Here is a 21,612-nt window from a genome sequence, read left to right on the forward strand (position 1 = left end):
GGTGTCAAGCATATGCGTCCTCCGTTACGGGACCCTTGTCCCTCCTGGAGTCTTAACCTGTGCTTCGCTCCCTGTCGGGACCACCGTTCGAGCCGCTGCACAGCGCAACGATAAAGGATCTCACTCTCAAGACTGTATTTCTTGTGACCATCTGTTCCGCTCGACGCATCTCGGAGCTGCAGGCTCTGTCGTGTAGAGAGCCCTATCTCCGTTTCTCCGACTCTGGAGTTTCGCTTCGCACCGTTCCCTCCTTCCTTCCGAAGGTGGTTTCTGCATTCCATGTGAACCAGACGGTGGAGTTGCCGTCCTTCTCTTCCTCAGAGCTGAAGTCTCTCCGTCTCTTGAATGTCAAGCACACTCTGCGCCTCTATCTGGAGGCTACAAATGAGTTCCGGACCTCTGACCATCTCTTCGTACTCTGGGCCGGTCCTAAGAAGGGGTCTCAGGCCTCGAAGACTACCATTGCCAGATGGCTGAAGGCCGGCATTGCTGCTTCCTACATTGGGTCGGGTCGGACTCCCCCACCCGGAATCATAGCGCATTCTACACGTTCTCAGGTGGCTTCCTGGGCGGAGGTTCGCTCGGTATCCTCGCAGGAAATTTGTAGGGCAGCCACCTGGAAATCGTTACACACGTTCTCGAGGCACTATCGTCTGCACCTCGCCTCTTCAGTCTCTGGACACTTTGGCGAGCAGGTTCTCCGAGCAGGCCTCGCAGGATCCCACCCGATTTAGGGAAGCTTGGGTACATCCCACTGTCTGGACTGATCCAGGTACGTACAGGGAAAAGAAAATTATTACTTACCTGCTAATTTTCGTTCCTGTAGTACCACGGATCAGTCCAGACACCCACCGCGTTTGGGTTCTTGATCCTGCTCAGCTCTGCGCTACTTCTTGCTCGCAGTGTTCTGTGTCTTCACAGTCGTTTCTTTTCGCTGTTTTTCACAGCTCCCTACAAGTTGGTAGGATGTTTGCAGTTACTTGTTGCGGTTACAATTGTTTTCATTATCTGTTTCCACAAACTTGATCCTTCGGGGGTTTCTACTCTGGCTTTGATATACTCGATAGTGAACTCCTGCAGAGGGGGTAGTAGTATATATGGATACGCCCCCTCAAAGCTTGTGCTGACTCCATCTGCTGGATTGGGGACATAACCCACTGTCTGGACTGATCCATGGTACTACAGGAACGAAAATTAGCAGGTAAGTAATAATTTTCTTATTGAGGTTCATGATGGTAGTGGTAAAGCAAGGGAAATACCTCACTTCCTTAGATTTAATGAAAGTGTATCTGCACATGCCCATCAAGGTAGACCATCAGAAATACACAAATATTTCTGTTCTGGGAGGACACTGTCAGTTCAGACTCTTCAGTGTGGATTGGCCACTGCTCTGAAAACATTTTCCAAGATTGTGGTGGTGGCGGCTGCCTTACATCAAAAGGATATTCCAATTCATCCTTGTCTGGACGACTGGTTAATCAAAGCAATGTCGGCCTAGGAAAGCAGCTCAGCTACCAAGAGTGGTTGCTTGCTGCAGAAACTAGGATGGGTGATCAACTTCTCCCAGAGCAAGTTGCAACCTTTGCCGTCTCTAGAACATTGGTCCCTAAACCTGTCCTGGAGGGCCACCAGCCAGTCGGGTTTTTGGGATATCCACAATGAATATGCATGAGAGAAAATTTGCATGTTATGGAGGCAGTGCATGTAAATTTTCTCTCATGCATATTCATTGAGGATATCCCAAAAACCCGACTGGCTGGTGGCCCTCCAGGACAGGTTTGGGGACCACTGCTCTAGAATATCTGGGGGCTCTTTTCAACATGCAGATAGGCCAGATCATTTGACAGGAGAAAGGATTCAAGTTGTGGCCTCAAGTGCAGTCCTTGAAGGACTCCATGATGCCCATGGTTTGGAGTTATCTTCAAGTGTTAAGAACCATGGCAGCAGTTTTGGATCTGGTTCCTTAGACAAGGACACACATGAGAGAGTTGCAGATAATTCTACTGTCCAAGTGGGACCCACAATCTCAACATTATGCGATCGGACTTTCTGTTCCAGACCTGGAAACTTGGAAAAGGGGATGGATCTGGAACCCTCGCTTTGGGTAATAATGACAGTGGATGCCCGGTTGGGAAATTCAAGGTTGCGTGTCTCAGGGGATCTGGACAACAGAGGAGAACAGGTGGTCCATCAGTCAGTTGGAAACCAGAGCAATTTGGCTAGCACTGCTTCAATTTGTTTTCATTCTTCAAAGTCAAGTGATCAGGATTTTATTGGACAATGCCATGGCAGTGGCATACTTAAACCATCAAGGAAGAACCAAGAGTGCTCTGGTAACAGCAAAAATGATTCCCCTATTGGCTTGGGTGGAAGAGCACTTAAGAATGTTGAGTGTCTCTCATAGTGGGAGTGGAGAATGTTCAAGCAGACTTTCAGACTTTAGTTGCATCATAGCCCGTTTCCTAGTGTGTACCCAGATGGATTCAGGACCAATGGGTTATGTGCTCCCCTACTAGCAGGTTTCAAAGCTGACGTCACCCTAGATATACCCCTGCAGTGACCTCAGCCATTCAGTATCTATCAGTCTCCCAACAGATGTGGATTGTGCCTTCCCTATCGGGAGCACAGTACTCTTTAGAAGAGGAAATTTTACCTTTAAATTGGAGAAAGATCGAGCCCCACTCTCCTGAGGTGATATCTAATGATCCCTCCCCCAGTTGAGAATTCCTGAGGTGATTTCAGAGATCCTCAGAGGTGTGCCTTCGTCCGTTAGCCGGTTCCCAACGTGGACTTTACTGCTGAAGCAGCGGAAAGGCAGCAGGTGCAGAAAGACAAGCGTGGCAGTGATGGCCTTAGCCCTCTCCCCCTGCAGCCAGAGACTGTCTCTGTACTCAGCCGGTAAGGGCTGAACCCAGGTAAATAAAGAACTCCTTCGATTCAGAGACATGGAAGAGCTTCGGTAAGTCTTTCCTCCGGCCTCCTTGCTCGGCGCGCCGTACCAATGACGTTTCCGATCCCGTTAGGGCAAGGGAAGGGGGTTTTTGAACAGGTTGAGCGGCACCCTAATGGGCTAGGCCCTGTTGTAGGATGCCAGTGTCTAATTGCGACCAACAAGAATGCCAAAGTGCAAAGGTTTTTCAGCAGGGGAAGAGAGAAGGTCATCTAGCTGGATATCTTAATTCAGATATGGCCAGATCATCAACTTTGTGTCTTTCATGGCCTCTGTTTAAAATACTACAAAAGATCTCAAGTTGGGGGGGGGTGCAGTTATCTTAGTAGCTCCTGATTGGCCTTGGTGTCCTTGGTATGTGGATCTAGTTATTGGCAGGAGTCCCCTGCTTTTGCTTCACAATTTGGACTTATTGAGAGCTGATGTTGCATGAGGATCCAGGTGAATTCTGTCTTATGGCCTGGCCATTGAGAGGCCTTTTCTTTTCAAGAAAAGGTACTCTCGAGATATAGCGAATACCTTGCTGTGTTCTCGGAAAAGCTCTACATCTTTGGCTTATGGTTAGGGTATAGCAAACATTTGAGAATTGGTGCACTATTCCGCAGGTTTGTGCTAGAAGTGCTTCAATTCCATACACTTTGCAGTATCTTCAGGAAGGTTTGGAAAAAAGTTTAGCATTAAATTCTCTGAAGGTGCAAGTAGCAGTAATTGTGTATTACATAGGCCCTTTAAAGACTAGACTGTTTTCTCATCCAGATGTAACTTGTTTCTGGAAGGGAGAGAAGCAAATTAGGCTGCCATTGAGGGAGCCAATCCTGTCCTGAAATCTGAATTTGTTGTGTTTTTTTTCTTTTTTGACAGGTTCCACCTTTGAATCCTTAGAGGATTTCAGTGAAGCTGAAAGTTGTGTTTTTTGTGGCAATCTGTTCAGCTAGGCATATTTTGGAAGTTGTGGTGGTGGTGGCTGCCTTACATCAGCTAGGCATATTTTGGAATTACATGTTCTTTCATGTAGGAAGCCATTTTTTTGTGTTTACTGAAGAAATGGTAAAGATTCATACAATACCGTCATTCCTTCTGAAGAAGGTCTCTTTGTTTCATCATAGTCAGATGGTGCGTCTACCTTCTTTCCATAGGAAGTTGTGTGGAGAGTCATATCCACAGCACCCTTCATTAGATGTAAGAAGAATCCTGTTATGGTATTTAAAGGTACCAAATGGGTTTAGGAAGTCAGACCATTTGTTTCCTTGTTTACTGGCTCCAGTAAAGGAGACTTGGCTTCTAAGAGTTCATTACTGCTCTGGATTAGGGAAGTTATTTGTGCAGCCTATGTAGAAAGAGGTCTGTTATCCAAAAATGTGAAATCACATTCCACAAAAGTGCAAGCAGCTTCGTGGTTGGAGCTTTGGTTTGTATCACCATTGGAGACTTGCAAAGTGGCAACCTGGTCATCTTTGCATTCTTTTGCTAAGCACTATAGTCTAGACATTCAAGCCAGAGAAGAGACAGTGTTTGGCTCCAAGGTCTTAAGAGCAGGTTTGACATTATTCCGTCCCCTTGAGGGGGGTAGTTTGGGTACATCCCGTGCGACTGAATTGGTCTGGCTAAATGAAGAAGAAGAGGATATGTTTTTCTTACCTGATAATTTCCTTTTTGAATCCAGCCAGACCAGTCCAGGGCCCTCCTTAAGTCTGCTAAACATAGTTTTCTGCAAATGCTTTAGATATAAAATATTTCTTCTTTGGTCCTGGTTGGAGTTCAGGTAAGTCTATATTATGTTAAGAGGTTTGTCCTTGTTTGTTTGTTGTTCTCCCTTGGACGTTCCCTGGTTGGAAGGAAGGAAGATTGTTTTTGGTGTAGTTTTCTTAACTTGTTGCAGGATTCTGGCAGGCTGAGGTCTGCATGGGACCTTATATAGAGTTACCCCAGCAAGTCTGTTAATCTATCTCCATCTGCTGGTCAGGAGGCATACTTCATACATCTGGACTGGTCTGGCTGGATTCAAGAAAAGGAAATTATCAGAGAAGAACAAATTTCAACTTATAGCAAGAAAGGTCCACCAAGGACTTTCCCATTTTTGTCTTCTGTGCAGTGTAAGATTTTGTGTAATCTGTCATTGAATTCTCTTCCTCATTTGTCACCTGCCAAATTCCATAAAGTAGAACCAGTTGATACCTCATTCTCTCCCAATCAAGAACTCATTAGGCAGAATCTAAGGCACGTTCGTCGGTGCCATCAGCAACAATGTCAGAACTCCCCATCTATCTCCACAGTCTTTCATCCACTTCTCAGCATCAAAACACTCTGAATACCCTGTTTCTTTTCCTTTGCTGTCAGTATGCCCAGGAAATGCTGAGAGCAGCTTGGTCTACTTGGCTCTATTATGCCTTTGGTACCTTAGTGCCAGAAGAATCAATCTGGCTCCCGCCTCCCATCACCAGAGCTTTGCTAATTTCACAATAGCTATCACAGAGTTTGTGATTGCAATCTACAGACCAATTTGTTCTATACTTTCTCTTGTCTCTAATCCAATTGTGCTGGTCTCTGAAGATGTTCCTTTAGTGACACATGCCCAGAAGTCACAACAGGCAATGGAGCAGATCACTGACATTGTTTGCACCTTCTCCTTCATTCCAGAGATGGATTCGCCCTTTCTGCCTCCGCTGTTGACTTATACACCAGCTTATCCAGTTCTACTCTTCTTACCACAAGGAGTGATGCTAGGTGCGCTGCCATTATCATCTTCCTCATGTCATGTGCAGTCTTCACCAGTTTCAGCTTCCTCTTGATTCCAGAGCCCTTCAGTCTCGCCTTGTTGTTCTTGGTCCAGTGTCCCTTTTCCAGGAGAGTCCTCGGGCAGTTCCATAGGTATTTCTTCTGACCCACTTCCAGGGCTACCAAACCATACCTTGCGGCAGGAAGATCTCACTCCCAAGTTTATGGAGAAAATGGGTGTGGCACTTAATGTAGCAGTGCAAAAAGACTCTGACCCTAGAGCAGAAGTTAAGGGCATTCAAAACATTTTGGACCTCCCTTTTGAATTATCAGCATTGCCTGCACTTGCAGTTCTAGACATGATACTCATGAAAACATAGGGAAAATGTGGGAAGCACCTTACTCTATGAAACTACTGCAAGAAAATTACTTAGTTTTGCATAAAGTCATCACCGGGCTATGGTGTGGTGCAGCTCCCTTACAATACCATGGTTGTAGAATCCACTCTTAAAAAGGCTAAAAAGACCCACCTTTATTCCAGCAGTCCACCAGATAAAGCATATCGCATACTGGATGACTTTGGCAGGAAAGTGTTTTGGGGCACTATGCTCACGGCATAGTGGATCATTCAGCAGCAATTCTTTATGGTCCAGTACACTTATGATTGTGCCCAGAAACTGAAGCCATTAGTTTGATTAGAGTCTAGCGAGCAAATCTCTCCTATGCCTCTTTGACTTAGAGGAAGCCATTTGCCACCTTCTCCACTCCATCTATAAATCCTTCGACACTACAGTGTGTACTTTGGCTACCTCTATAAGAACTTGCCAAATGGCATGGTTAAGAGTGAGCAGTATGCAAGAGGATGTGCATGAGAAATTAGCCAGCTTGCCTTGCCAATAACTTTTTTGGGGGAAAAGTTGCAAGAAACTGTTGCACATTAAAGAGCTAAATGTGGCTGTTCATTCTTTGTCAATGGCTGCAGAACTGCACCCCTCTGGAAAAAGATCATACCTTGCTTACAAACAGCCTTACTACCTTAGAAGGTCTTATCGCTCCAACCATTAGTACCACCTACCACCTCTTCCAACATTTATTTATTTATTATTTTTATATACCGACATTTGATCTCAATCGAGATATCACACCGGTTTACATTCAGGTACTGAAGGTATTTCTCTATCCCCAGAGGGCTTACAATCTGTTTTGTACCTGTTTTGTACATGGTCAAAAGGCCCAAATTGTCCTAGCAAGGGTCCATCCTAAAGAGTAACGCCAACAGAAGACGCAACATCAGCTGCAAGCTAAACTGGGCCAAAGTTATTTATTAACTCAGTACCCACTTTGCTGCATCCAGTGCCAAATATCCCAGGGCAAATGGGTCCTGAAAATTGTCCAGCATAGGTATCATCTCAGTTTCAAATAAAAACCAATGCTTCCTCATTCCACTGTTCCATCATCTGACCCTGCATACCTTCCCCAGTTATGTCTGGAGTTAAAGCAGATATCGGCACAGAAAACCATACAGGATGTACCTCCCTCACAGCAGGACTGTGGATTCTACTCCCAGTATTTCCTAATTCCCAAGAAGAATGTAGGCCAATGCCCCATCCTAGACCTCTGGGATCTCAATCAGCACCTTTGGCAGGAGAAAGATTACCTCGGGCACTATTCTTCCCTTCATTCAATGGGAGACTGGATATGCTCTCTGGACCTCAAGGATGCTTATGTGCACATCCCTACTTCTAGATGGATACGACACACTACCAGTACAAAGTTCTCCTGATTTTACATTGCCATACTTGGACAACTGTCTTATAGCAACCCTGTCGGAAGACAGTCTCCAAAGAGATTGAGTGGTAATGGTAGAAACCCTGCAGTTACTGGGTTCCTCATAAGCTTTGAGAAATTGAGCCTAGTATCCACTTGGTGCCTACAATTCATTGGACCATCATAGACTTGGAGCAAGCAAGAGTATTCCTCCTTGCAGACAGAGCGACCACATTGACCTGAATTGCCAACTTCCTGCTGATTTCCTCGGCCCTTGCAGCATACCATCTTCTAATTCTTTTTGGATACCTAGAAGCAACAGTCCACTTGGTCACTCTCACGTGCTTACACATGTGTTGGCTTCAATGGGGACTGTGTGCACAATGGAGCCAGCTCTTACAGCCCTTCCATCACATGTGTCCATTTCACTCCAGACATGAACTCAGAAATCCATTTGTGGCTACACCTCGGTGCTTCACATGAGGCACCACTCCAACCTATTCCTTACCAAACTATACTGGTCACAGTGCCTTAACTCTGGGCTGGGGAGCTCATATTGATCCTTACAGGACACAGGGTGTTTGGTCTCCTCAAGAACAAAGTCTTCAGATCAATCTTCTAGTACTGCAAGCAATGTACAATGCTCTGCAGGCCTTCACTTATCTCTGACAAGGGAAAAACATCATGATTCAAATGGACAATCAAGTTGCCATGTTTTATGTGAACAAGCAAGGGGGAATCGGATCCCAGTTTCTTTGCCAGGAGACCCTTCTCATATGGGCAGTGGGTGATAGAAAATGAAGCCACACTTCAGGCCACTTACCTGCCTGTCTGTGGCAATACTCTGGAGTATTGCCTCAGCAGGATATGCCATCCTCACAAGTGGTCACTACAGCAATCCATAGCTGACCGTCTGTTCCGGCTTTGGTGGTCAAACCTGGATCTATTTCTTTGCAACAGAACTAGAAATTAAGTCTGTTCTGCTCTGTACTACCTGCACGATATGCAAAACGCAAGATGCTTTTCTGCTACCCTGGGACACAGGCCTCATGTATACTTTTCGTCCTATAGCACTTTAGCGAGAACCATAAGAAGCTTATGTGGTACTGAGCTATCATGATTCTAGTTATAACTAAGATCTCAGATATTAAAAATTAAAAATATAAAAAATATTTTTCATATTCTATGGTGACAACAAACTAAGGTGCAGAAATAGGAATATGAAAAGCCTTATTAAACAAAAGTGAACAAGTGAGTAAAAGCTATCCTTACAAAACAAAAAATTTTAAAAAATTTTTGTTACCTTGAACACTTCAAATTCAAAGAAAAACTCAGCAATCTTTCATCCAATGAACAATAATTTTTTATTTATAAAGACTTTTTTATATTGATAAGATCTTAATGATTTTTAATATTGGTGTTTAAAATACTGTATTTATTATATGATATATTTTTATTTGTTCTAATCATAGCCCCTGAGGCAGCGGCTGTTAAGCCGCGAAACTCGGCCTGAGTCGGGCACTATATGAACACGTCTCTGCTATAATAAACATTGGAAAAAGATCAAGGCATCTATTCTTTTTTGTTTTCCTAATGGCTATCATAGATCGCCTACCTCTTTGTTTTCTTGGACCAGTCAAGCATGGTACAAATATCTTGTACAACTAACCATGAGCTCCCTCATACATCTCAGAGACAAGCAATGTCTCCTATATCAGGAGGAGGAGGGCCGTCTACTTCACCTGGCCCTTCAGTTTCTCAATCTTCCTGGCCTGGATGTTGAGTGCAGTCTTTGACACCTTTGTCCTTGCCAGAACTGATCGAGGACATACTCCTCTCTGTGAGGAAGCCTTCCACAAGATGTAGTTACTCCTTCAAATGGAAAAGATATTCAGACTGGTGTGTATCTCGCAATCTAGATCCCTTCGCATGTGAGCCAAGTCATCTATTATTGTATCGACATTTTTTAACCACAGTTTGGCCTTGCAACGGTGACTGTGTGATTGCATCTCAGTGCCATTGTGGCTGACCATCCACAGAAAACAGGTCACTTGTTTCTATGTATCCGCTCATTTTGAAGTTCATGAGAGGTCTCTTGCAGTTGCATCTACCAGTTCTCAACATAGTTCTCACCTACCTAATGTAGTCTGTTTGAAGCTCTGGAATCAGCATTTAAGTACCTCATCTGGAAAGTTGTTTTCCCGGTAGCAGTCACTTCCACGCATTGTGTGAGTGAACTTCAGGCATTTCAGGTGCTTTGTCTACTATACTTTCAATTTTTCCATGAAAAAGTGGTACTTCATATAAACCTCAAGTTCTTGCCAAAAGTGAATCAGCATTCAATATAAATCAGTCACTTATACTGTTCACTTTCTTTCCTTGGCCTCATGATCATAATGGTGAGAGAGACCTTCACTCATTAGACTGCAAAAAGACTCTTGCTTATTATAAGGGTCACACGCAGCTTCACAGGAAAACATCATATGATCCAGACAAGCTTGGCATGGCCATAACTAAAAGTACCTTATCTAATTGGATTTCAAATTGCATTCAGCATTGCTATGCTCCATCTGGTCTTTATCTCTCCAGTCAGAGCTCATTGTGCATTTTAGGTGGCCATTGAAGATATTTGTAAAGCTACAAGCTGGTCATTGGTGCATACTTTCACATCACATTACTGCCTGGATAACCTGGCATTTTTGGACAGTACAGTAGGGCAGGTAGTTCTGCATCATTTGCTACAAAGATAGTCTACTCTCCACCTTGGAGTCTGGGTTGCTTACCAGTAAATGCTCCGCTGCAACCCTCAGCTTGGGACTCTCCACACATCATTACTAATTTAGCCCTGTTTTATCAACAGAAAAAACAAGTTTGCTTATCATAAACATTATGCTTTCCATAGATGGCAAGATGAATTAGCCATGAGATGCCTGCCCTCCTTCCTGGAAAGTAGAAGGAGGCGGCTTCTGAGGCAGTGCCTGTGCAGGAACTCCTGCACATGCTCTGTAGATCTTAAAGCTCTACTAGCTTGGAGATTCAGCTGTGTTCAGTGCTGCCGGATGACATCACCCACAGATCATGGCTAATTCCCTGCTATCTATGGAAAACAGTTTACAGTAAGCAAACTTTCTTTAACTGGGGAACAGATAAAGAAGAATCAGATTTTGTGGCCCATCTATATCAACTCAGTTACTTCAGTCCTTAGAGGTTTTTTTTCCTTTTTGGATCCAGCTCACTTTACCCTTCACCTGTGCCGAATGATTCAAAATTCAACTCTTTTGTTGGCTAATACTGCTACTAAAAAGATCATATGGCTAAGTAGAATTATATAATGAGAGAATATCCAAAGTCTAAGCTCAGGAACTTCTTGGAAACCTTATTGAAACACCTCAACACAGAATCCCCAGAAGTAATTGAGTTCTCTTCCAGTTATTGGAAGTTAGAGGACTTCTGGCTTTACAGAGTGAATAAAACCTAGCCAAGCTATGTGGGATCTCAGTTCTAAATGAGCATCTTTGGCAAAGAGCATAAGATGAATAGTCCTACTTTCCTGATGTGTGCCACTTGCAACTCTTCCAAATAGAGCAGGTTAATTTTTACAGACTAACAATGGATGTCTTAAGATAATAATTAGCTTTTGGTGTCTAAGTAGTAGATGAAAAGCAGCACTGAATAATTTATGGTTGCATACAGTTTGTCTTTGTTTATGGGAATACTTATGCATGCGTAACAGTTCCAAAATTGAAGTATTAGCTTTGCTTCAGTTTTGATAATCATTCCACTTGCTTTTAAGTATTTTGAAAAGCAGCTTCACATAACCTTTTATGCTCCTTTGGGCATTCAGCTCAGTCTGAACCAGGGCTGGCATTCTGTGCCATGAGCCTTCATTTGCAGATATCCAGGAATTTTTCTCCTAGATTATATGCCCTCCAACATATATTTTAGTCCAAATATATTGCAGTGGCAGTCCTCAGCCAGGGGCCATGCACTAGGGCTCCTTCTAGAACCTTGCAGTCATGAATCCTAAACTCAGACATTGGGTGTCGCCATTGCACGATGACTGACTCTCCTGCACAGGAGGAGAACACTGCCTCTGCAGCATCTTCAGCCCCAGCTGACCCAGGGAGCAAAAGACCTGAACTGGGAATTGAGCCCAAGGCAGCACTGCCCCTGAGCTGGCCTATGCCTGTTCTTGATGGTAAGGAGGTATTCTTCACCTCCAGCCTTCCACTGAGAACATTTTTCATTGCACGTAACAAATTTAGCATTTTTTTTCACCCTCCCCACCCCCTTCCATCACCTGTATTATAAAATCTTGCCTGTCAATTCTTGTGTGTTGATGAATTTCTTGTGAGTAAAGTTACTTTTAATGATTTAGGATCTGCCTGATGTCCAGGAACTAATTACACAGGTGAATGCAGAGAAGTATTCCCTACAGGCAGCTGCCATCTTGGGTAAGTCATGAACTAACTTGCTGCGGCATGTATGGTTGCAAACTGTTTACTATCACTACAGCAGTTTCTTCAAAACATTCAACTGTAAAACTGTAGCTTGTTTAGACTGACTTTCTTCCTTAATAATCTGGCTATCTCTGATAACTTCCTCAAAATGTTTGCTTTCTCCTTTTCTCTCATGGTGATCAGGACACATTTGCCCTCTAGTTATTTCCCTATGCTCCTAGAACTGTGTGGAGGAACCTTTCCCTCCTTTATGCCTTTCTATTCTAGCCAAAGTATCATCCTCACAGAGGACTGAGAGTCTTGACATTTCCGAGGAAGAAAATTCTGCAGGGTAGCACAGACTATGCTGCATTGGCCAATGCCGCCTTTGAATTCATTTTGTGAGCTAGTATAAGTTAGTATTTGTTTGCAAGTGTTAAGATATGTGTGTTTAGGGATAGACTTTGGATTAATTTTCTGAGTTAGTAAAGGTTAGTCTTTGTAAGTATTAGAATTATAAATTCATGTACATACTCGGATCATTCCAGACCAGTGGGTTGTGTATCCTTACCAGCAGATGGAGTCAGAGAACAAAAACTTTGGACACTGCTACATAAGAGAGAGTGCCACCTGCAGTCCCTCAGTATCTCTCTGACTCCAGCCAGATGGTAGAGATGCAAACCTGCAGTCTAGGGTTTAGTTAAAAAAAAAAAAAAAAAAAAAAGTAGTTAGTTTAGATTAGCTGATCTGAGATTTTGCTCCCTGAGGTGTGTTCTGCACCGTTGCAGGCCATCCCTCCAGTGGAGCTGGGCGTCCGGGGAGTTAGATACCCCTGACTGTGTTTCACTCGCACCCAGCTGGAGGGCCTGATAACCAGAGGCTTCTGGTTCCCTCGGCCTATGAAGCTGTTCACAGTTTCCTCTAGTCCTGCTGAGGTTGGCTAAAATTTGTATTAAAAAAAAAGTGATTTTCATCAGAACCTAAGAAGTTCCTCAGGTAGGCCTCTGGTCTTAGTCAGGGCCCGGCCAGGACAGTGGGTACTGCGGCCTGAGGAGAAGACTGGTCAGTGTCTGGGGCGTGAGGGTTGGCAGCCCGGGGCTCCAGGCAGGTGCGACATCAGATGCGATTGCTTGCTGAAGGGAGGGGGCTCCCTCAACTCTTTCGGGGCACGCACTGGTTCTTTCTCACATCCCGCGGTTTGAGTGACGCTTTCGGGGCAGGCAGCTGCAGGCCCCGGTGCCTTGGTCCGCAGGCACTTTGGTCCACCAGCGGGTGGCCGAGTATGGCTCCTTTTCGGTGGGTGCTGTTTTTGTCGGAGCTCTCCTGTGGTTCGCGCATGGCGCTGAAATCCAAGATGGCCACCTGCCGCGTGGCGTGGCGTAGGTTGGATTCGTGCTGCCTCTGCATTAACTGTGGGTCAGGAAAAGAGGGCCCCTCGGGAGGGGGCAGCTCAGGCTAGGCCTCCGTTCGGCTGGGCCTCCTGCCTCTGCCTCAGAAGTCGAGGATTCTGATCTCATGGTGTCCGGGGGGGGGGGGGATTCTCCTCCCCCCTCCCTTCCCCTATGTAGCTGGTTTGCGCACCTCTGGACAACCCTGTACAGCCTGAGCCCCCGCAGGGGGTGGGGGAGCAGCCTGTGGGCTTCTCTCCTGAATTTGTGCTGCTGCTTCATCAGGCCTTTTTGGCCAATCAAAGATCCGGAAATAAAAGGTCCGGGAGATCCAGACGTTCTTCTCAGGATCCCCTTCGGCCCCTGGGTCTCCGTCAGGCGTGGGGTGACCAGCCTCCAGCGGGGGCGCTGCAAGATGGCCCCCCAGACACACAGGGGACGGTCCCGGGAGATCCCAACATGGATGACCTGGCCTTGGGTGGATTCCCAATCCCAGAGTGGGATGACCCTTGAATTGTCTGGCTGTTCAAGCTAGAGGAGCTGCGCCCATTGATTTCCCCAAGTTTTAGAAGAGTCCATGGTCTGCGAGGACCGACAACCGCCTTTCCTCTGCCCAAGAAGATCAGGAAGTTGGTGACAAGAGGGTGGGCCGAGCGATGGCAAAATTTTACCCCCCTCTCTGGAGACCTTGGACCTTCTGAAAGTGCCGCAGGTGGATGCAGCTGTTTCAGCAGTCACCAAGAAGACGACAATCCCAGTGGCTGGGGCGGCTGCTTTGAAAGACATGCAGGACCGCAAACTGGAAATTCAGCTGAAGCGTTTGTTTGAGGTCCCCGCGCTCGGCCTGCACGCGGCGGTGTGTGCCAGCGTGATGCAGCGTGCCTGGCTGTGTTGGGTCCAGAAGGTTCCAGAGGTGGTAGCAGCAGGCGACTTTTTGCCCTTAAGGCGGGAGTGGCTTATGTGGCTGATGCTCTCTATGATTTGGTTCCCGCCTCCGCGCGTAGTACGGTTTCCTCTGTGGCGGCTCACAAGCTTTTATGGTTACGGAACTGGTCGGCAGACTCATCCTCTAAGGGCGCAGCTCTGTAATCTCCCCTTCAAGGGAAAACTCCTGTTTGGGGAGGATTTGGACCAGTTGATGAAGCTATTGGGGGAGACTAAGGGCAATAAGTTGCCAGAAGATAGGAAGAATAAAGGTTTTTCCTTCACAAGCTCATTTTAGGGATTCTCGGCATTTTTGTTCTGGTAAACCTGTTCCTCCCCCTGGGTCCAGGCAAGGCTCTGGTCATCTGCAGTCCTTTCTTGGAGGTCATCGGACTCCCAGAGATGGATGGTACAGGTCAGGGCTCAGGAGGTGGTAAAGCCTCCCCAATGAGGCCAGAGGCCCCCTCTCCCACATAGAAATTGTAGGAGGCAGATTATCCAGCTTCTGTGAAGAGTGAGAGAAGATTTCTTCAGACAGGTGGGTCTTGGAGGTAGTCCGGCACGGTTATGCTCTAGATTTCTTGTTTCCAGTTCAGGACACCTTTTGTAGAGTCTCGTGTGATTTCTCGTGGCAGGAGAGAGGCCGTGTGGGCTACTGTTATGGTTATGAGGTGTTGGAGTGGATTCTTGGGTACTGCGGTGATGGCCACTCCCACGGGGAGAAGCCCCATGAGGAACCGCAGTACTAGGCTAGACTCTATACACGCAGACACAGAGAAGTTGTATTTATTGTACAGTTCGATGGTACTGCCTGGGGAGCGGGCAGCAGTGAAGGTAACCAGTGAAGTAGTCTAGGGGTCCTCAGCAGAGGAGACCAGTCTCACACTCGAGTAGGTGATAGGCAGCACAGCGTAGCAGGGACAGGTCCCAGATGTCGACACAGAGTACTGAAGATGAGACAGACTGAAAGGGTTAGTACTCACTGAAGCAGAAAGCTGTATTGTTGAAGGTCCTGGCAGGCAGAAGTTGTTCAGTGGCAGGCACCAGATTAGGGGGAGCAGACCCTCTGAGTCAGTACCCAGTATCCCAAGATAGGTACCTGAAATAGAGCAGAAGGGCCCCCGAGAAGCAGGTAACCAGGTTAGTGAAGAAATACCCCGAAGGGCAGAGAGAGCTTCCTGCGGCAGCTGGGAAGTGGCAGAGCAGCTTAGACCGGAGGCAATCCAATCCTTGCTAACTCAGTTTGTTAGCAAACGAAGGGCAGGCTAAATACCAGGATGTGATGACGTCACTCGGAGGGGACGCCCCCGAGGTTTCTGCCATGACGTGGATAAAGACGTGGGTGGCGTACGCGTGCGCACCCTAGGAGGCCCTCAGGAAAATCATGGCGAACACCGTCGCCGTTGCCAATCCGGGGACACCGGATAGAGCGGCATGAAGACACGGCAGAAGCCATCTTCCCAAGGCTTGAGGAGAGAGAAGGAAGAAAGGTGAGGCACAGAGGTCGAAGCCGTCTGAGACCGGATGCAACAGTTACTCAAAGTACACCATTTGTCCAGTCCCTCCTGCGGAGCAGGGCCAGGGTTGCTACTTGGTGTACTTCGTGGTTCCTATCCTCAACTTGCAGAAGGTGAACTGGTGCCTACGAGTTCCCAAGTTCCGCATGGAAATGCTTCGAACAGTACTTGCGGTAGTGCGCAAAGGGGAGTTCCTCGCGTCCTTAGATCTATCGGAGGCTTATCTGCACATTCCGATCCAGCAGGACCATCAAAGATTCCTGAGGTTCAACGTACTGGGTTCGTTTCGGAGCCGAACTCCTCCTTCAGGGGGTGCTGCCAATAAACCGTGACTCCTCACGCTTATACAACCCAGTCAGTTTAAATGACCATCTTTGTAAATGGTGATCTAAGACATCATTACGATGTCTCCCTCCTGACAACCTTCTCCGCTGCAGTGTCAGGTGGTGAAGATTTGCATGGGTGTTCATGATTTCATATGCAAAGAGCTTTGAGCAAATGTCTTCTGAAGAACTCCTTTATGGAATGAACTATCAGTCAGAAGATAAGTGGATATTTTTGAACAAATTTATTCATAATTATTCTTTACAAAGACTGAGAACAAATTTATTTACATAAATATGTTGAAATGGCTGTTTAATGAGTGATATCCGTAAATGACTGATTAATTAGTTTTAAGCACAAAGAAAAGAATTTTTTTGGGTCAACAGAGAAAATTCCAAAGGTTGTCCCAGTGCTTTATGATGGTCACACTGGATTCACAAATGATTTAAACAGTCTACTCTCAAGTAAGAAATATTTTGTATTTGCTAACAAGCAGGTTGTGAATACAAAGAGAAATCTTTTCAGGTATTTGTGACCTGGATTGGCCACTGATGGTTACAGGCTATTGGGCTTGTTAGACCTTTGGTCTGACCCAGTATGGCAAGTCTTATGTGCTTTAAAATGTCTGTTTGTGAATGCCAAATGTCTAACACCAGGATTAGTGAGTTAGAATGTATCCAAAATATATAGGGAAACACAAAGATTTTTACTAAATGAAATCATGTTGCATCTATGATGTTTACAAATTAATGCCGCATCAGGGATTCAGGGCTCTTCTTGATATTGAGTTAGATGTATGACATTATACGAGGATATAGACATTAAGGGGTAGATTTTCAGAGGGTTATGCGCGTAAGTCCCGGGGCTTTCCTGGGGGGGGAGCATGGCGCGCCGGCAGCCAGCCCGTACGCATGAGTTACGCCTGCCTCGAGCAGGTGAAACTTCTGGAATAAAGGCTTGGCGTACGCAGGCTGCCGATTTTTGCTCAGCCTTGCGTGCGCCGATCCCGGATTTTAACAGATATGCGCGGCTACACGTGTATCTATTAAAATCCCGCGTACTCTTGTTTGCGCCTGGTACGCGAACAAAAGTACGCGTGTGCGTAATTTTGTAAAATCTACCCCTATAGGTATTTCAAAGATACGGTGGAAGGTGGATAACCAATGGGACACTGTGTGATACTAAGGTATAAATTTGATGTTGATGTGATAAGGCAGATCAAATTGGTGGAGAGGAGGCACTATATGTAAAAGATGGCATAGTCAGGCATGATAAAAAAAAAATAAAAAAATCTGCAGGAAACAAAATGCACTGTGGAATCCTTATGGATAAAGATTCCCTGTGTATGTTGGGTAAGAGTATAGCAGGGATGTATACTACTGACTACAGGCCAAAATGAAGAAACACTGTCAAATTCTAGCTGAAAAAAAAAAAAAAAAGCAAATTTGGCAACACAATAATAATGGGAGATCTAAATTACCCAGATATTGATTGGGCCATTGTCTCATTGGGACATGCTAGAGATGTTACATTTCTAAATGTTATAAATGACTACGTCATGAAGCAGCTGGTCCTAGAGCCTATGAGAGGGTCCATACTCCTCAGTGGAGTGCACAACCTGGTACAAGAGGTTACTGTGGTGGGACTGCTAGGCAGCAGTGATTATAATGCAGTCCAATTTGACAAAATACCGGAGGGAGAACATTAAATAAAACTGTTACATAGCGTACAGTTTAAAAAGGGATAGAATGAGGAATTTTTTATAAAAAATTGAATGGCAGATGAAATTTAATGTGTAAAAATGCAAAGTGAAACACAAAGGGAAAAATAATCCCAACTGCAGATATACAATGCTGGGTTTGTATTGGGAGTCAATTCCCAGAAAAAGATTATTGAAGTCCTTGTGGACAATATGTTAAAATCCTCTGCTCAGTGCGGCGGTCAAAAAAGCAAATAGAATGTTAGGAATGATCTGAAAGGGAATGGAGAATAAAAAGGAAAATATCAAATTGCCTCTTGAGCCATGATGCGACCAAACCTTGAGTATTGTGTGCTTTTCTGGTCACCTCATCTCAAAGACCTAGCAGAACTAGAAAAGGTGCAGAGGAGCGTGACAAAAATGATAAAGGGGGATGGAACATCTCTCCTCTGATGAGAGGCTACCCAGGCTAGGGCTCTTCAGCATGGAAAACAGCTGAGAGAGAATGTGAGGCTATGAAGGATTTCTCCTGGCCTCTTGCTGCCTGTTACCCTTCCAGAACATCTGCAGCTGCTTGGCTCCCTTCTCCCATGTTGGGTATCGTCACATTGAGGCACTGGCGAGTGCTTAAAGGGAGGCATCCAGCGGCGCCCCAAAGGGGCACACCCCTGGACAGTGTGTTTTGTGCATCAGAGGTTTAAATTGCCTTCAGTTCCTGCCATTTTCTTCTATCATGGTCAAGAGGAGATTTCTGCCTTCGGTCCTCCCCAGAAATACACTATTCGGCAGATATTGTCAGAATTATTGGGGCAAGTTTGTTCAGGTGCAGTCATCACTGCTGACATCGATAATGGAACAGTGGTTGCTCAGCTTGAGGTGGCGACAACTTTGAACCTTGCCATAATCCTCCTCCACCGGGCTTCTCAAGTGATCATATCAACTGCCCAGCTTGGAACTGAATCTGTGATGTAAACTGGGAATCGAGGTATTGAGGAACAACCAGTTGGGCAAGACATGGTTACTCCAATAGACTGTTTTGCAGAGACCTGCGAATATAGGCCTAGAGGATTTTGGATGGGCTGTTCTTCTTGAAAGAGAGAAATTAGATGACGTCTCCCTGTCTATGAATTCTGTTAAAGATCAGGTATCTGCTCAAGAATCACTGATGCTTGGTCATGAAGAGGGGATCAAATCACTTGAATTTTGCAATTTGGTCAATCAGGAATTCAGATCTGGTTGTTTTACATGTTGTACTAGTAAGAAAAGACATTTGGAATTCCTGGAGAACAGATCAAGATGTCTTAATTCGAGCATTTTGTATTTTCCTTATTCCTCTTTTATTGGCCCCAAACAGTTGGTTATCAAATATATGAAAGAAATTTTTGGTATTTCAGATGAGCATTTACCGTGTGTCTCTAAGCTTTATTATGTTTCTCCATTACCTCGCTCTTCAGGCTGATTCCTTCAACTTAACTAATTTTCTTGAATTGCAATTTTCTGTTGATCTTCTAGTCCTCTAAGGTTGATAAGAATTTAATTATGAGACTATTCTTTAGTAACAAAGCTGCTTTATTCATGGGACATAATTTGGGTTTTTCCTGATATTTCCAAGCAGGTTCAGCCTAGATGTAGATCTTTTGTTCAACTTAGGGACATTGTTTTGAGCTTAAGGGATGAGATTTTTTTTCTTTGTTACCCTGATAAATGTCTTATTAAATTAGATGGGAATAAATGTTTTTTCTTTGAGCCAAATCAGTTGAAGATGTCAGGTCAGAACAATGTTGAATCCCATCTCCATCCCAGATCCTAATTAATTTTGCAGTAGTGCGATTTATAAATATTATATAATGCAAATCAGTTTTTTCCTGTATATTTTTCTTTTTGAATCTGTTCCATATAGTCCTTCCTTTTATTGTTAACTGGTATAAGAGTAATTATAGTTTTGTCTCTTCCTGTTATAAAAAAAAAATACAATAAATTATTAAATTAGCTTTGTTTTTTGTGAGCTAGATAACGCTTACCTGTATTTTTGAAATAGATATATTTTAATTCATTTATCCATCATGAGTGGGGTGTAATGCGCAAATAAAGAACAGTTATTTACCTATCAAATACTTAACAAGGGGATACACCGTGAAACTAACAACCAGCAAATTCAAAACAGATTGTAGAATGTGCGCTGAGTGAAAAATTACTATCAAGCTGTGGAATCTATTACCAAGGAAGTGATCAAGGTGACTAATGGGGTTTAAAAGACATTTGGACAGGTTCCTAGAGGAAAAAAGTCCATAACACATTAGGTAGGTAAACCAAAGAAAGCTATTGCTATCCCTGGTAATGAGGAACAGGAAATAGGTGTGCTTTATGGGATCTGCCAGGTACTTGTGACCTGCAATGGCTACCATTGGAAATAGGATGTTGACCTTGATGAATCTTAGTCTGACCGAGCATTGCAATTTATGCTGTTATACCAAAGATCACAGCAAAATAGTGTATTATCCAGTTATGCAAAAGTGCCTGTCTGAACCATTAGCTTTAGACACATGTGGTTCTTCAGCAATCTCAGATTGAATAAGGAGCTCCTACCGCTGAGTGGCCATTTTGTCAGCAATGTCAGTATATCCCCTATGTCTGTCCATGTAGGATTGCCTGCTGGCTCCAGATTTTCAGAACAGGTTGGCACGGTCCTGGTTTTACCAGACTGCATGCAGGAACTTGCAGTTCTTATTTACTGCTGCATTCCTTAAGAAGAGCAAGACCAAAGGTTCATGCATGCATGCAGTGGAGTAAAACCAGGACTGAATTAAATAGTGTACAGAAAATCTGGGTCTAGTGGACAACCCTGTTAGGTGGTGAGAGAGCTGATGTCACTTGAGTGTCTGCAACCACCACAGAATGGATGCTCCTAGCCACTGCAGGAGTCTTATTTAAAGTGAGGTTGTTAGAAACTTGTGTGTCTATTTCTTGCTCTCTCACCAGGCACCTGGACAGTAAGTCTTGTATTTTGTCAATTAGCTGAGTTTTATAAAATACAAATTGACGCTCCCTTTTTGTGATTCACTTTGGCATTCAAATCTTCTGGAAATCTTTCAGATGCAGAGAACACCAATGAAGTAGAATCTCCTTCCCAGGTGAAGAACAGCAAGGTAAGCACTATAGCTCCCAGCCGCATTTGGAGGTGGAACACAGAAAAGAGGAAAGAAAAGCCCAGATCTTACAGAGTTATTTTTTTTAAGTTTTTGTGGCAAGAATTAGCAAATTCTATGGCATGCTTTTCCAAATTCTGTAGCAAAAGTGCATAATTTTGCATAAAGTTTCACATCTCACTATGCTAAGCATTGTTGTGGAGGAGCAACCTAGTGATTAGAGCAGCAGGTTGTGAGCCAGGAAACCAGGGTTCAAATCTCACTGCTGCTCCTTGTGACCTTGGTACAAACTTACGGGCCGATTCGGTAAAAGTTGTGGGAGAGAGCGGGCGTGTTTTCAGCAGGCTGACCTGCAAGGAAAGGGTCTGCAGCAGGAAGCAGAGTTGAAACTGAAGACTGGCAAAATGTAGCTTTTCTTCAGCTGATTGGAGATAGGACGGCTTTGGGTTGGTTGTTTATGCAGCAACAGGCTTAAATACGTGGTTTCTTGCGGGGCACTGGTTATAAAGGGGGGGGGATACAGGGGGGAAGAAGATGCAAATTAGGGCCCGTGGTAAAAAGAGGCGCTAGGCACACTAGCGCCTCCTTTTTGACAGGAGCGGCGGCTGTCAGCAGGTTTGACAGCCGATGCTCAATTTTTCCAGCGTCTGTTCTCAAACCCGCTGACAGCCACGGGTTCGGAAAATGGACGCCGGCTAAATTGAGCGTTCGTCTTCCGACCCGCGGGCCACTGGCCGATTAAA

General features: G+C 44.9%; 1 protein-coding gene across 1 annotated transcript in view; it reads left to right on the forward strand.

The window, feature by feature from the left end:
- The window catches only part of SRP68 (signal recognition particle 68), a 136,623-nt gene that overhangs the window by 108,448 nt on the left and 6,563 nt on the right, over window positions 1-21,612 (forward strand). The window contains 2 exon segments of the mRNA XM_029600463.1: window positions 11,811-11,886; window positions 20,817-20,869. Coding sequence (XP_029456323.1) covers window positions 11,811-11,886; window positions 20,817-20,869 — 129 coding nt within the window.

Source organism: Rhinatrema bivittatum, chromosome 4 (assembly GCF_901001135.1).
Source record: "Rhinatrema bivittatum chromosome 4, aRhiBiv1.1, whole genome shotgun sequence".
NCBI lineage: Eukaryota > Metazoa > Chordata > Amphibia > Gymnophiona > Rhinatrematidae > Rhinatrema > Rhinatrema bivittatum.